The sequence below is a fragment of the Budorcas taxicolor genome, chromosome 23, assembly GCF_023091745.1.
Source record: "Budorcas taxicolor isolate Tak-1 chromosome 23, Takin1.1, whole genome shotgun sequence".
Lineage (NCBI taxonomy): Eukaryota > Metazoa > Chordata > Mammalia > Artiodactyla > Bovidae > Budorcas > Budorcas taxicolor.
The window spans coordinates 13,693,405-13,709,946 of NC_068932.1; the positions used below are offsets into that span (position 1 = coordinate 13,693,405).

Sequence of the window (16,542 nt, forward strand, 5' to 3'; positions counted from 1 at the left end):
GACACATTCCTATGCAAATTCCACTAATGGGGGACTCCTGATGTCCAGTTTGAATTCCAGTTGGCTACCAACCACAATGAGAAAATTCCAAGTTACAGTAAGTTGATCTACTTATTCATACTCTCTCGCCCAGTCCCTCTCTCCTTTCATCTCCCACCTTCGTCCTGCCCTCCTTCCTTCCCCCACTGCAACAGTATACAGCAGAGGTCAGCAAAGTTCTCTGTAAAGGGCCAGACAATAAACAGTTTAGGGTTTTTTTGGTGCTGCCATTGTAGAACAACAGTAGCCATAGACAATCCATAAATGAATGGGTGTGGCTGTTTCAATAAAACCATTTACAAAAACAGGCAGGGGGCCAGATATGGCTCCCAGGATTGTAATTTTTCAGTCCCTTGTATACAGTAGCAGTTCTCAAATTTTAGCCTGCATCAGAATCACCTACAGAACTTAGTAATACACAGATTTCTGGGACTTATCCTTAAGTTTCTGATTTTGAAGATCTGTAGTGGGGACTGAGATTTTGCATATTTACTAAGTTCCCGAATGATGCTGATGCTGATGGTCCACGGATTACACTTTGCAAACATACTCTGAAAGCCACTGGTATAAAATAATGGTCTTCACTGCAGTCAGTGGCAGGCTGAAATGTAATGAATAACTGAGAAAGTGGAAATTACATGCTGTCGATTGCTAAGTTTACAGAATATTTCATATGAAGACTTACTGTTAAGTGCCATAATATTATCTGTTCCTGGATGATGGAAATTTATTCCCATGCGTCCTGAAAAATAAAACAATTCTGTTTTAAGCACAAAGAAAAGAATGTTTAAATATAATCACAAATATATTGCACAATATGAACATTACAAAAAACTAAAACAGATTAAACTATAAACAATGCTATCAAAGGCCACAGCAGTTACAACAGTTTTAAATCAAGTCAAAAAACATACACATGAAAAATCTTAAAACAAAGCCAAAGTCTCAATAACAACAAATAAAATAAACCAAAACAAAAAAGAAGCTTCCATTATAATAGGAAATTTTAACACATCTCCCGCATTCCAATTTAAACATGCCAACTCCCTGGATTACACATTTTATTTAAACAATTTATACTGCCCTTCAAATTCAAGCAGCAAAATAATGAATTCAAAGAAGTATATAAACTTGAAGCTTAGAGAGAATTCAAAGACAAACATTTCAAAGCGGCTCAAAATGCAACATAATGATGAGAATGGCGAGCAGAAGAAAGATGTAAATTTACGTAACAGATATAGTGGGGAACAATTACTGGCCCCAAAATTTAGGGTTCCTGGGCTGCCCCTATAACTAACTAGTTAGATGACCTTGGACATAATACTTATGTCCAGACCTTTGTCCTTACAGTAACAGGGGACTGGATGCTTATTTTTGTATGCTATATGCCGTCAAGCGAAGAATCATTTTTATATTTTTAAAGAGTTGTAAAAACAAACACAAAATTTAAAAAACAAATAATAATGTGCAACAGAAACCATATGGCCCACAGGCCTAAAATATTTACTCTCTGGTCTGTAAGATGCCAAGTCTGAATCAAATGTTTTAACAGCCTCAGGGGTTTAAGAGTGGAAGATGTATTAATTATTTGGGAAAATGGAGGTGGATATGATTTACTTATCATATTCTGAGGTATTCAAACTTAACAAACAACCAGTCACTGAAAAATATGCCCTAAAAAAATCCAAACACTGCCAATCAGAATTTAAGAAAAGGGCGCATTGAGAGGGTCTCTCAATCTCTGACCTAGGAATATTCAGATATTGGTGTTGTTCCCGTAAAGCAGGGATGTTCCCTAAATGTTTTCATAACTATAAAGGGCTATCAAGAAAACCAAGCAAGCCCAGATTTAGCTCATTCAACTTCTATTTCCTGTGCTACAATCATTTATGGTAAAGAATTGTGTAGTTTATTACTACTACATCAAATAATAGTTTTTATGTTTCTGGAACTCCTTATGTTGTAGTCCTCCAGAAGTTGGATCCTTTTTATACTCTTTCCATCAGGTCTTAAAACTTTTCAGCCTAGAAAGATGAGGCTGAAAGGAAAATCTGTAGTTCAATTCTAAGTATCATCCTCTACACTGATAACTTCCAATTCAATCTTCTAAAGATGTAGCAAAACAAGAGCCTTAGGCAATGTTTTGTAAATGAAAGTATCACTACTTGCTGAAAAGAAGAAAATTTTTGCCCTTCCTGGTATCCTTCCTCCCACTTTTGGCCAATTCGAGGTCACTTTAATGATCTCTAGATTAAGATCATCCACTAAAGATCTTATGAGAAACTCGAGTTCAGTGTCAAATCCATCATCATCCATTACTTAAATGTAATCTATAATTTTTTCCCAACAATATGCAAATCCTTTTTAGTAAACTGCTTATGGCTTCTTTAAGCTACTTTCTTCACCTCTTCAAAAATTAATGTCTAGATTATAAAATATATTTTCATGGAGAAAATCAGACAATACAGAAAAGTGAAAAAAATAAGATCATCAACTAAAGACAAGCTCTGTTAGCATTTTGATTTATAGTCTGCCAGTTTAGGAGTATATAACATGTAAAGGTTTCTTATCTAAAATGAGGTTTATTTTATAATATTCTTTAAATTTAATATATTACATGCCTTAAGTTTTATGGTTATTTGGGATTTTGAAGGAGAGAGAAAATATCAAAAGCAAAAGAAAAACTGACTCCAAACTCAGATGAGGCCATTTCTTTTTTCTTCCCTTTGTCCAACAAATACTGCTGTTTAATCAGCTGTGAAAATAGAATCAAGTGTGTGACATCTGGTGATTTTTGTTAATGCAGTCTGGTGCTGCCTGCGTGACATTTTGTCACCTGTCCATGGTCTGCTATTTTTAAATTGTTCTTGTCAGCTAGCTATCTTTTAAGTATAGTGTAAAATATAAGGTTTCGAAAACTGGAAGGCATACTTGGTTTTACTGAGTTAAATGATGCTGTGGAAATCTGAGACTGTGTCCCACTTTCCCCACTGCATAAGGCCTGATAAATGGGGGTGGGAGAGGAAGGGAGCAAGGTTGGAGGATACAGTTTTTCAGACTATAAAAATCACAGTCTCGTAAACTCACTTCATATTCATATTTAAGATGCTAGTTATATAAAACTGTTTCTACTGTTATTTAAAGTTTCAGAGTCAAACTAAACCTATACTTCTATAAGTCCAAAGTAAAAACTGGAATTTCTGTTAATTAGTAATTGATTATGAAAGTCACCTCTTCACTTCAGCAATACCGTTATAGGGAACAACTGCTGTATCTTTCTCTAATCATTCCCGTATGTTCTAAAAAGTCAAGTCCTTTGGAGACCTTTATGTAACAGAATGTAAGTGCTGTGTTCTAGAAAACATTATAAGACAATGTACATTCTACTGCATTCTATTTCCTACCAATTTTCCCAATAAAGTTGAAGAGACAGTGTCTCAGAAAAAGTATCTATAAGATAAAATAATGCATTAGGTAAGAATACAATAAAATGGTGCTTCAAATCCCTTTTAAGGGAAAAAATTATAAAAGTATGGTACTATAACATTTAAAATATGTTTCAAAGAACCACAAAGCAAAAGAAATGAGGTTCAACCTGAGGTCAAATCCTAGTTTCTTTGCATACCAGTAGTGAATAATTTTTGGTATGTTATCAATTTCTTTGTGCCTACATTTCCTCATTTCAGGCTGTACTCTGGAACAATTAAAGCCAGAAATTTCCAGAGGTATACCCAGGATTAAGTACCCTTAATCTTTTTCTTACTCTTAGGTGACTATAGTGCTATACTAAAAGGATCACTGGACAAATTAATGGGAGTTACCAACTTAAAAAAAAAAATAACTCAACTTCTATGTATCGTCTTCCCTTTTGTGTAGAACAGAAACTATCACTTCTTGCTAACTTAGAGCCTGTGCCCTACCAGTTTCTGCAATCAGCCAACTTTTATACAAGACAGACTGATCTGGGCCAAAAGGAGGTAGTACAAAAACAGAACCGGAGCAGTAATTCAAGAAAGTACAGAGACCGTATACCTTTCTGAATCAACTCAACGTAATGAAGGTGCACTTTTTCTAAAACAAGGTGACCTCAGCATTTCGGAAATGGAGCCAGTTTTCTGTAAGGCTGTGTAATGCCGAATGTTTCATCAGGCACTACCCCCAAACAGCCAGCCAAGCTTACTCCTCTGTCACAACATGCAGACTAAGTGGGATGAGAGGAAAGTGATCGCTCCCTGTTTTCTTGCCACGGTGTCTGCTTGTACTACTCCAGCCAGGCTGAGGTGACTTCATAATGTCACCTGCCCTGCCCAGTGCACGCTTGTTGGTTTTGCCCTATTCTTCTTCTTCTCTCACATCACTTAGTCCTCTTTGAATGAAAATCCCAAGAGAGGGTATGACTAATCAAACCTAACGTCCCTGAGTTTTCAGAGGGGTTCCCCCAGTGGCTAGGTAAAGCCTCATCAATGGCAGCAACTCAGGAGAGCACCTCTAATCATAGCTCTCTTGATGCCAGAAATCCCCCTAATTCTCATAGTCAGGAGAAGAGTTAGCATTCCCTATGTCCACTAGAAAAGAGGTCAGAGGACAACTCTTCCTGCTAAGGCCTCACTCATCCTCTTCCTCCTCAATTCAAGAGAAAAGTTGAATAAAAGGATTTCTTATTGAAAACATTCATACAATGAAATATCACTGTGAACTTATTTTCACCATGTTTACTTTATGTACATCATGAAGTACTTCCATTTTGCAGGACTGTGATATCCTACTTAACTATATTTTTTCACACTACTCAGATAAAAAATTTTGGAGAGCCAATAAAACTTAGGAGGATTGTTTTTCTTTCTCATTTAGGTAGTTTTTTATAATGACAGAATGCTTATCCTTCAGTAATTACTACTTGTATCTATGGCAAAGACACAATTTTGACAGCTTGCATTTGAAAGCCTTTAACATTTAGCTGCAGCCTAGCTAGAAGGAGTAAATTCTGCAGGGATAAAAAGGTTTACTTTATTACCTAGGTCAGGCAGAGGCACACCACTACCACTGCTGAGGCCTTTATCTCTCCTTCACTTTATGAACGAGGTGCTTTATTTTAATGATGAAGACACTAAGGCTTTGAAGAGGCTAACGAATCTAGATCAATAGCCAACTAAAGGGAGAACCAGAATTCAAACCCAGGTTTGAACGGCTGCAAAATCAGAAAGGCTGAGTTGAAATACCTCATACCCTACAGAGAGAATATAAAATGTTTGGAAAAATGTTAATAAAAATAATAATCTTTGTTATCTCTAGGTAGTAAGGTTCAGGTGTTTTTTCACTTTTCTTTTGTCTTTTTACATACCATTTGAATTTCTTACAATGAGCGAGAATGTATTTTTTTCTAAAGAAAACCGAAATTCAGAGCAAAACACCAAAACAAATAAGCGCACAAAAAACCAATGACTCTCTGACTTGAATTTAAAGACTCTCAAAATAGTCTTCAACTAAAAGAGGATATTAACGGCAGGAGGAAGAAAAGGATAGATAAGGAGCAGTGTTTTTGGACAGACTCATACAGAAGCCACATGATAGGTACCCTAGCCTATCACCTTTCTCTTAAAGCTCGATTCATCTAGATATTTCCATCTTTTGACCCAGAGACCCTCTCTATGAATTTACCTTAAAAAAAAAAAAAGCTACATGCAAGAACTCGTCCATGGCAGCATTATCTATAATGGAGAAAAAGCTAGAAACAACCTAAGAGTCCAAAGTTAAGGTCTATTAATAAATTATGAAGACCAGATAAAAAGAGTGTTTATTATGCAGGGCAAAAAGTGTTTACTAGGCACCATCACAATGTTTCTTTTATTTTTAAATTATCTTTTAGTCATTACACTGTGCTCCATTTTTAAAGTAAAAAATTACTGAAAATCTTTCCCTTAAAATGCTGGCATCATAATTATGTTTTTAGAAGTAATAAGGATCAAACATATGCTGCTATAACCAAATGTAAAAGTCTCCCAGTTGGAAAACGGAAGCAGGCAGTTCAAACACCCTAACTAGGGGACAATAACATGGTGATGTAACTGACCACGGGAAGTAGATCATTCATAGGAAATCACTGTGAGTGGTATGAATTGTGAAGTTGTAAGCATATTGAGACTGTAAAAATGCACATATTAAATGCCTTCCAACTTCTTAGGTCATATTGTATCTTAAAGTACAATTCAAAAGCCTTTTACAGATGAAACCTCATATTTGCAAGTGTACTGGAGAAATTTATGCAGAGGTAGCTGGACAGATAAGAAAAAAACGGCCCCAGGGTTGGGGCCGGGGGGAGGGAGGTTTAAGAGAGAGGGGATATATATATATATATGTATAGTTATGACTGATTCACAATGATGTATGGCAGAAACCAATACAACATTGTAAAGCAATTACTCTCCAATTAAAAATTTAAAAAAAAAAGGGGGGAGAGCCACCACAAGTGGAATAAGACATTTACCCTGTCCCACAGTAAGGTACTGTAGCAGCGCTACTCTCAACAGGGCACAACAACTCCTGCTTAGTCTGTATTCACAAAAACTCTAGAAAATTATTTTATAGACCATAATCTAACATCCTTTCATAATCTTTTATTGCTAGAAGAACACAGACCAAGAGAAGACAGACATGCATAAAGAACAAGGGCTGACTTCTTTAGAATAGGATGGGCTTACAGCTGTTCCTGGTAGAGAAGGACGACAGATGTAGCCTTAGAAGATACTAAAAACACAAAACAGTCTGCGAATATTACGTGTGTGTGTTTTTTTTAACACCATTCTCACTTCTAAGTGAAATTACCATGTACCTAATCTTTGCTGAAGAAAGATGTGGTAACAGTGACTAAATATAACAATGACAAAATGAGAGGCAGTTTTTTCCCTACTTCTAAAGGCCTTAAAATATAGCTTTTGTCAAAATCTTTTATTTTCTTCACAGCCTGTTAACTACTTTCTTTTCACTAGAAATTGAGGAAAGCAGCAGAAAATCATGAGTGTGACAAGAAAATGATGAAATAGCTTTTTGGTGTGGCGTGAGGAAATGACTAGGAAATGACTATCACGTTCCCAGTAAGTCATATCCTATATAAGAGCCCGCAGAGAACCAGAGGGGATCAGATTCCTCACAACTCTAGAGGACATAAGGGTTCACACAAGATGAGTGTCCCTGTGGCTAACTCTTCCAGTTTTCAGATAGTTAGACTCTCAACCCAAGTACAATAGCTATCTCCACAGAAAAACTATTCTACTGTATTTTTTAAATATCGTAATGCCCCCAAGAATTCCTATAATCCATAACAAGAACTATCTGCAATCATGAATGTAATATCACCCCCTCTCCTGAATTTACGTGGGCTCTAAAAATAGGAAATCCTAATATTGCTGACCTTGGGACTTTATGCCTTACATTTAACTCAAAACATTTTCCCTGAGTTCCCTGAAACTCACTGGTGGGCCACTGGGAGGGTAGCCTTAGAGAATGCCAAGTGTCACTACCTGCTCTTTAAGTGTGTGTAGTGATACTTCCTACCCTAGGAAAGTGGTTTTATTTTAATAAAACCCTTTTCTACAAAGTTTTCTGAAGGAGCCTTTGGAGATTAAATCTCATACTTCCTTGCAGTAGACTTGGATTTAAATGAATTAATCCAGGTTCGGCCAAGGATTTCAAATACACAAAGCCCAGAAAACTTGGCTCGGGTCTCATGCTATAAACCACGACCTCAGCTACCCAACACATGCTTCTGCCAGACATTATGATTAAAGCAGTCAACCATGATTATGGTAGGTAGCTGAACCCAGGTTTAAAAACAAATCAACTTTAAATACATTCCACAATGCTTTACAGAAGCAAACAAACAAAAACAAAAAAGAAAAACAAAACACAATTAATAAAAGCTGATTTTTGTTTAAAACACCAAGCAAGGAATGGACATATGAATATTCCTAACCTGCAAAATGATTCCTCCACATTATATCAGCGAAACTCATTGGTGGGCCACTGGGAGGGTAGTGTTTACCTTTCAGAGGCTCATGATCTGTCCTTATCATATCCATTAAGGAGTTCTCCAACGAGTGCAAGTTAAAAGTGTCATAGGGCCTACTCCGGTCCTAAAAATAAAAACAAAATAACACATAAAATTACTTCATAAAATTAATAACCATATCATTTGCTTCTTTCCATGGATTAATGACATGAATCAAAACTCAAGGTAGTTTTAATAACACAGTCATTCTTTTCATTAAGAATAATGACTTGACAACATGAACTTTAATATGTTTTCATAATTAATTAAATTGCACCCTTTTCCCTAATAATTCTTTAATGTATATGCCACACTACTTCAGACCAATTTTCTCTCAAATGAACTAAAAAAAAAAATTCAAAAAAGAGTCAAGTGAGTTGACTTTGCCTTCAATCCTTCACCCTTTGCCTCTACTATCAAATGAATGTTCTAGTCAAATGAATAGAGATATTTTTCCCCTAGAGAAAGACACTAAGAGCTCAGTCTACAAATGGAAACATTTCCCTGAAAAATCAAAAGGAGGCTATAGTTTCAATGTAATTAATTGTATTGGGCATCTTTAGTAATTATTACTAAGTTCCATACATTAGATATACGTTATAAAAATTAAAATGTGTCCAAAGTACTAAAACTACCTTTTGAAAAACACTACATGGAAAAACCTTTAACCCAAGGTTGTATGTTTTCATGATGTTAGATTCAACAACATTTTGAAACCAGAGAGCTAACACAAAGTGAAGAAAAAAACTGTTCTACTGTGTTTCATTTAAGCCCATGGGAAACCATCACCTACAAATTATTTTTAGTAGTATGAGCCTAAAAGGAAGTGTGGTTCATGGCCTAACTTAATACTATAGAACAGATTTAGTTTACTTTTGTTAAAAGAAAAGCAATACAGTCATAAACCTCAACAACCACACCAAATCAAACTACAGCAATGAGAGATTATTTTCAGGGTCCTGAAGAGTTTATCCAGCTTTGCAAATGATCACTTATCCTCCCCTTTGAGCAACAGAATAACAAAATGACTGCCTAGAGGAGCAAAAAGGGATACACTAGGTAAAAACCTCAGCTACAGTCATCATTTTCCAGCTTAAGTCTTAAAATCTTGGGAAGCTGTTTCCTTCTGGTTTCTGGAAAGTATAGCCATATACCTATCCATGGAGGCGGAAAGGAAGGTGGCATTTCCTCAGCACTGAGCATAAAGTGGGAACCCAGAGGGTTATTGAATGAATGAATGCAATAAGTTTGGCTGCAGGACCCAAGAAGAGCCCTAAACTGAGAACCAGAAGCAAAAGTGCTAGAACAACTACAATCAACAAGGGGCTTCTGGACATCATTATCTACCTCTCCAGTCCGTGCCTGAAATTTCTCCCTTTATACAAATGAGAGGATTGAACTAGATTAATAGAACTAGATTGAACTAGATTGAACTAGATATAATACCCCTTCCAATCCAACACTTGTTTTTAACTCACACATTAAGAAGGGCACAGATGTCTTTTTAAATTCACACATGAGGTAGAGGGCACAGATATTTTCAGACGCTACAGAGAGAAATTTCATTCTTACAAACCTTTAATGCCCAAGCTAAGGGCCAGGTCCTGGTGATTCAGAGATGAATGTTAGAACCTAGTCCGTTTGCAAGTAATTAGTAGAGGGAGACATAACCAGTTAAAATGAGAGTATGACAGGTGTTTTAACAAAGGAATGTAAACAGTACAATGAAAACTAAATCACATCTATGTCTTAAAGAACATACAGGGGCTTCCCTAGCAGTCCAGTGGTTAAGATTCTGTGCTTACAATGCAGGAGAAATGGGTTCAATCCCTGGCCGGGAAACTAAGATCCCCCATGCCATGTGGTGCAGTCACGAAAAAAAAAAAAAGACAGACATATATGTGTGTGTGTATAGTTCTTTTTCAAATCACATTCTATAAAGTTGTGCCTTAAATCTGGACCTGTCATTTAACCAGCAATTAGCCTTGTCTTCATTTATTCTTGATGTCTTCAGTATTCTCACTGGCAAAATGGGATCTCACCTGGGAAGATTAGGGACGTGAGTCTGAGTGATCTCTGGGAGTTGGTGATGGACAGGGAGGCCTGGCGTGCTGAGATTCAGAGGGTCGCAAAGAGGCGGACACGACTGAACTGAACTGAAGTGTTCATTTTACTCACATTGTACTTCTCAAAGAGCTAGCATGCATCATTTCTTTGCTTTTTAACAAGTTTATCTACTTATTCATTTTTGGCTGTGCTAGGTCTTTGCTGCTGCATGGGCTCTTCTCTAGTTGCAGAGCATGGGCTTATTGTAGTGGCTTCTCTTGAGAAGGACGGACTCTAGGCCACTCGGGCTTCCACAGCTGTGGCCTGTGAGCTCAGGAGTTGCAGCTCCCAGGCTCCAGAGTACAGGCTCAACAGCCCTGGTGTACGGGCTTGGTTTCTCCACTGAGAGATAGATCTTAGTGGAGATCTTCCCAAATCAGGGGTCGCACCCATGTCTTCTGCACTGGCAAGCTGATTCTTTACCACTGAGCCACCAGGGAGTCCAACATTTCTTTCTTTGGGCTGCCCTCCCAACCTTTTCTGCCTACACTCCGTTTTTTTCCTTTTTAACACTCAGCAGTTAATTGTGCACTAATGGATAAGAAAGAGACATGAAATATTTTCTTTGCTTCTCCATTTTGGTCCCTATATAATTTAAGAAGGTCCCTTCTTTCGCCTTTAGAATCTTGCCGCTGATTACTTGTTTTGCTTTGAGTTCAAGTTATCAGTGGAAACTCCAATTATTTATGGAGTAAAGCTTAATTTTCAGAAATGCAAGCTTATCTGTACCCAAAATAAGTATCATATTCTTTGCCCAAAGCAGGAAGTAAAAAAGTATGCTGAGGAGTAGTCAAAAGGACCGACTATTTCTGGCACTGACAATCCCAGATTGTGTCTAAGAGCCTTCTATTATATGTATCCACACTTCTAACTAGAACCCTGCAGATGTGGCACTACTTCCCAAAAGGCTGATGAGGTGAAGGAACTATTTTAAAAAAATAGCTAATGAAGGCATTTTAGACTCTTTCCAGCTAGGACAGTGTACTTTCTTTTTTTTCATTTAATTCTTCATATGATCCTTCAAGGTAGATAACATATTCATTTTACACAAGGAAGGTAAGGTTCAGAGAAGATTCAATCCTGGATTTGACCTCCAAACCAAGACTTAAGAAGTATAAAAATAGGTTCAAAGAAGTTGATCTAAGCTATATGGGATGGTAAACGAAAGTTCTACGGAAGCATAGCATTGCATCTAATTACCAATGAAATGACCTTCTTGGCAAGGTGGCAGTGAGTTTCTGTCAGAGGACTATCAGATATTAGATGACTGCCTGTCAGGAAAGCTGCAGCAGACATTTGGAGAAGGATTCACGTATCTGAAATTGTTCCCAACCTGTCAGATTGTTAAACTCACATGTAGAATGGTGAAAATGCAGGTTCCTGGGCTCTGGCTAAAAGCAACTTAATTATAATTTAAAAAGAAATGAATGGGATTTTGCTGGTGGGTACAGTGGATCAGAATCTGCCTGCCAATGCAGGGGACACGGGTTTGATCCCTGGTCTGGGAATATTCCATGTGCCACAGAGCAACTAAGCCCATGTGCCGCAACTACTGACCATGCACTCCAGAGACTGTGAGCCATAACTACCGAGTTCAGTGAACAACTACTGAAGCCTGTGTGCCTAGAATCTGAGCTCCACAAGAGAAGCCACCGCAGTGAGAAGCCCAGGCACCACAACAAAGAGTAGCCCCTACTCGCCACAACTAGAGACAGCCTGTGCACAGCAACGAAGACACGGAGCAATCAAAAATAAACAATTTAAAAAAAAAGAAATTAATGTCCTGGTGATTCTTATGACTGGCTGGATGATTCTTCAAGTGAAGCCTTTATACCCATGAATCTGATCACTAAAATGGGACAGTAGAGTGAGGGGAGAGACTAGACAGCAGCAAGAAACAAACAAGCTGGGTCACCCTGACAAGGGTCAGCTTTGTAGTCTCCTAATTGATTGCGGGTGAGAGAAGCAGTTGGTGGCCTAGTTTTTAGAAGAACAGACTTTGAAATCAGACATCTGATTTTCAAATTCTGGCTCTGCCACTTGCTGGCATGTCATTCTGAACAAGTCTAAGCCTTGATCATCTGCATTTATAAAATGGCAGTGAAAAGAATTCTCTTTTTATGGCTGTTTTCAGTACTAGATGGCAAAGTACAACGAGGCATCTGTACCTTGTTGAACTAATACTGAAATCTGTACTAATATTGGAATATTAGTGCTCAACAGATGAAACAAGTGAAATGCACAGTGGAATTTGCATCGGCTTCTTAATTGAACAAATGTCAATAAGTGCTGAGAGACTTAGTTTCTCTCTAAAATTAATTCTATCTATGCCTCATCAATTTAGATTTACATACGATTCACCCTTCTTAGTTTTGTAAGTAGTAAACGTTGCTGACTGAATTAACTGATTAACCAGGAACAAAAAAGATAGAAAAACTAAAAAATCTGAATTGAAATTCATCAGAAATTATGCACACAGAAAATCAGACCACAATTTATCATTTAACAACAGAGGTGACAAACGGCAAATAATCACATAAAGTCTTTTTTTCCCATTAGTTCTGTTTCCAGGTATAGGGAGTAACAAACAGGGAAAACACCTTTTAAAGCTTGTTTTTAACAAGCAAACATATCAGGATGTATTAGTACGTGTATAAATAATGTTTCCTATTACTGACTCTTTTCTCCAGAGATAAAGCAGGACAGATGTTATCAGTTAGATGTACACAGAGGCAGCCCACCCTCACTCTACAGTTCATTAGGCCTGCTTTCCTTCTTCCCCTAGCTTGACTTAATGTTAATACACTTACCAAGTACTTAATATGTGCCTGACACTGTTCTAAAAATGCTAAATGTATTCCCTCACAACTCTGTGAGGTAGGTAGCTTTTACCCCATTTTATAAATTAAGCAATTAAATCTTGAAGACAGAAGTAGCTGGCTCAAGGTTACAAGGCAGAACCAGGACTCCTTGTACTGCTTCCCTGACCTCCTCCTACTCCTTCCACCTTAAATCTTTTTCACAAACACCCACCTCAACCTAATCCTGACACAATCACAGAGAGGACTCTTTGATCCCACTCTCCCACACAGGCAACCTAACCTTCACTTGCCCTTGGTCAATGACCCTGGTTCTACTGACAACTAGTTAAATTCAAGAGGAAGTTTGATCTACCCTCCAGGACAACCTCAGGTAAGCCTCTACCAGCCCTATTTCATTTACTTGCCTTTTTCTTGGGAGAGAAATCCAGGACCCTTTCCAAACCTTTCTGGCTTATTCCCAGACATTTCCTCTCCTAGAGATACAAAGTCAAAGCTGCAAGGGGCAAGAGAGCATTTGGGGAAAAAAAAAAAAAAGAGCAGCTCTGGAACCACATGATAAAATTAATCATGGTTATATAACTATTCAAAGTCACAAAGCTGGACAGAAATCAGGATGTGAACCCAGATATGTGACTTTCAAGTTCACACCAGTAATGCTCCAATGCTCTACACTGATCAGTTGCCATGAGTCCCGTGAACAACAGGAGCTTGGCTGGGAGCAATGGGGCAGAGACAAGATCAAAAATCAAAAGGAGGACAGGTGTCCGAAAGGGCTAGCAAAGGATAAATAGGGTTGTGAAATGATATCAAAGAAAGAGGAGGAATTCCTGAAGGAGGTGTTTTTATTTATCATAGGGCTCCAACAGACGTAGGATAAAATATTTCAAGGTTAAGGGCATTCAACCCATAAGCAAGAACCCACAAAACTAATCATTTCTGAATTTCTACCATACTGCTTTTATTATCTGATCAGTTTACATTATTTGAAACTATCTCAATTCCCTGTTCTATACTATAAACATTGTTTAAGGGTAATGAATATACTTTACCTGTTCTTAAGTAGATATTTAATTACATAATTAAAAATATGAATATACTCTTCTCAAACACACACACATACACAATATATTACAGAAAAAGCAAAAACTGCCAATCCTCTTGCCTTTTTTAAACTCTCTAAGACCACTACATACATCTGGCATATATTCTTTCAGATTTTTTAAAATACACACACATACATACGTAGAAAACATATACTATTTTGCTATGTTTTGTTAAATGTGAAAATATGCATGCTATCTTGCTATTTGCTTTCTTTGATCAATATTGTGCTTCTGAGATGTTGTTTAGTCGCTCAGTCATGTCTGACTCTTTGCGATCCCATGGACTCCAGCACACCAGGCTTCCCTATCCTTCACCATCTCCCAGAGCTTGCTCAAACTCATGTCCATTGAGTTGGTGATGCCATCCAACTATCTCATTCTCTGTCATCCCCTTCTCCTGCCTTCAATCTATCCCAGCATCAGGGTCTTTTCTAATGAGTCGGCTCTTCACATCAGGTGGCTTCTGAGATAGGTCCCTTTTAATATCTGTCCTTGCCTCTCCCCTACCCAACTACACACACATACCACCTACAAGGTAAATGCATAGTGAGCGTGTTAAAGGAATCAAGTGATCATCCCAGTGTACAGTCTATAAAATAATTTCTGATTTTCAGATTATTTTCCCTATCCTCCAGTTTCTCAAAATTTCTGTTCTGGTCCTTTAAATGCATTTCCTCCATACTTTATCTCATTTCAGTTCAGTCACTCAGTCATGTCCAACTCTTTGCGACCCCATAGACTGGAGCACACCAGGCTTCCCTGTCCATCACCAACTCCCAGAGCTTGCTCAAACTCGTGTCCATTGAGTCGGTGATGCCATCCAACCATCTCATCCTCTGTCGTCCCCTTTTCCTCCTGCCTTCAATCTTTCCCAGCATCAGGGTCTTTTCCAAGGAGTCAGTTCTTCACACCAGGTGGCCAAAGTATTGGAGCTTCAGCATCAGTCCTTCCAATGAATATTCAGGACTGATTTCCTTTAGGATGGACTGGTTGGATCTCCCTGCAGTCCAAGAGACTTTCAAGAGTCTTCTCTAGCACCACAGTTCAAAAGCATCCATTCTTTTGCTTTCAACCTTCTTTATGGTCCAACTCTCACATCCATACATGACTACTGGGAAAACCAGAGCTTTGACTAGACGGATCTTGGCTACTTTGGCACAATGGTATCCTGACCCCTGGTTTCTATGAAGGACACCACTACTAATGAAACATAAGGATCTATGGAATCTGACAGCCCTGAGTAAAAATCCAAGAGGCAATACAAGCTAAAGATCAGATGTAGTAATCTAAAGCATAGAATATGCTTAAGAGTACCAGAAAGAACAAATAGAACATTTCATAACAAATATTAGATAGGGATAGGAAACAATTAGATGAGTAGTAATATAAAATTTCTATTTATCACAAAGTAGAAGTCTAGGAATTTATAGTTCTAAACCAATACTGCTGTTGTATGTCAGAACATATCAAAAGCATGAGGTCCCTATATCAAACTGAACTTTACTATAGTACCAAGCTGCTTGATAAACATTTGTCCAAAGATTAAAACCGTTCTCACATAAAGGAAAATCAATGTCACTAACCTATGGGGAAGAGAAAAAAAAAAACTTTTCAAATGTAGATTTTCATCTCACCTTCAGTAGGTATCAAGTCCTTCAGTCAATTTTAACCATCCCAAATGAGATTATCATATTTGTAGCCCTCTTGAAAACATGATTGTAGACTCTCCCCCAGTCACTCAATAGCAAGCAGATCCACCTTTTATCCAACCTGCTGCTGCTACTGCTGCTAAGTCGCTTCACTCGTGTCCAACTCTGTGCAACCCCATAGACGGCAGCCCACCAGGCTCCACTGTCCCTGGGATTCTCCAGGCAAGAACACTGGAGCCAGTTGCCATTTTCTTCTCCAATGCATGAAAGTGAAAAGTAAAAGTGAAGTCGCTCGGTTGTGTCTGACCCTCAGCGACCACATGGACTGCAGCCTACCAGGCTCCTCTGTCCATGGGATTTTCCAGGCAAGAGCACTGGAGTGGGGTGCCATTGCCTTCTCCATTTATCCAACCTGAAGTCCTTACAAAGTTGAGATCTCTCTCACTTTCCTATCTTCAGAGAAAAATAATTGATCCCAGCACCTGCCATGAATTTTATTTTTTTATTTATTTATTTATTTTTTTAATTTATTATTTTTTTTTAATTTTAAAATCTTTAATTCTTACATGTGTTCCCAAACATGAACCCCCCTCCCACCTCCCTCCCCATAGCATCTCTGTGGGTCATCCCCATGCACCAGCCCCAAGCATGCTGTATCCTGCGTCAGACATAGACTAGCGATTCAATTCTTACATGATAGTATACATGATAGAATGCCATTCTCCCATATCATCCCACCCTCTCCCTCTCCCTCTGAGTCCAAAAGTCCATTATACACA

General features: G+C 38.0%; 1 protein-coding gene across 1 annotated transcript in view; it reads right to left on the reverse strand.

Annotated features, from left to right (window-relative positions):
• The window catches only part of CPEB3 (cytoplasmic polyadenylation element binding protein 3), a 154,657-nt gene that overhangs the window by 104,803 nt on the left and 33,312 nt on the right, over window positions 1-16,542 (reverse strand). Inside the window, exons 3-4 of the mRNA XM_052660908.1 lie at window positions 8,009-8,168; window positions 725-781 (exon numbers count right to left, since the gene is read on the reverse strand). Coding sequence (XP_052516868.1) covers window positions 725-781; window positions 8,009-8,168 — 217 coding nt within the window. The remainder of the gene's footprint in view (window positions 1-724; window positions 782-8,008; window positions 8,169-16,542) is intronic.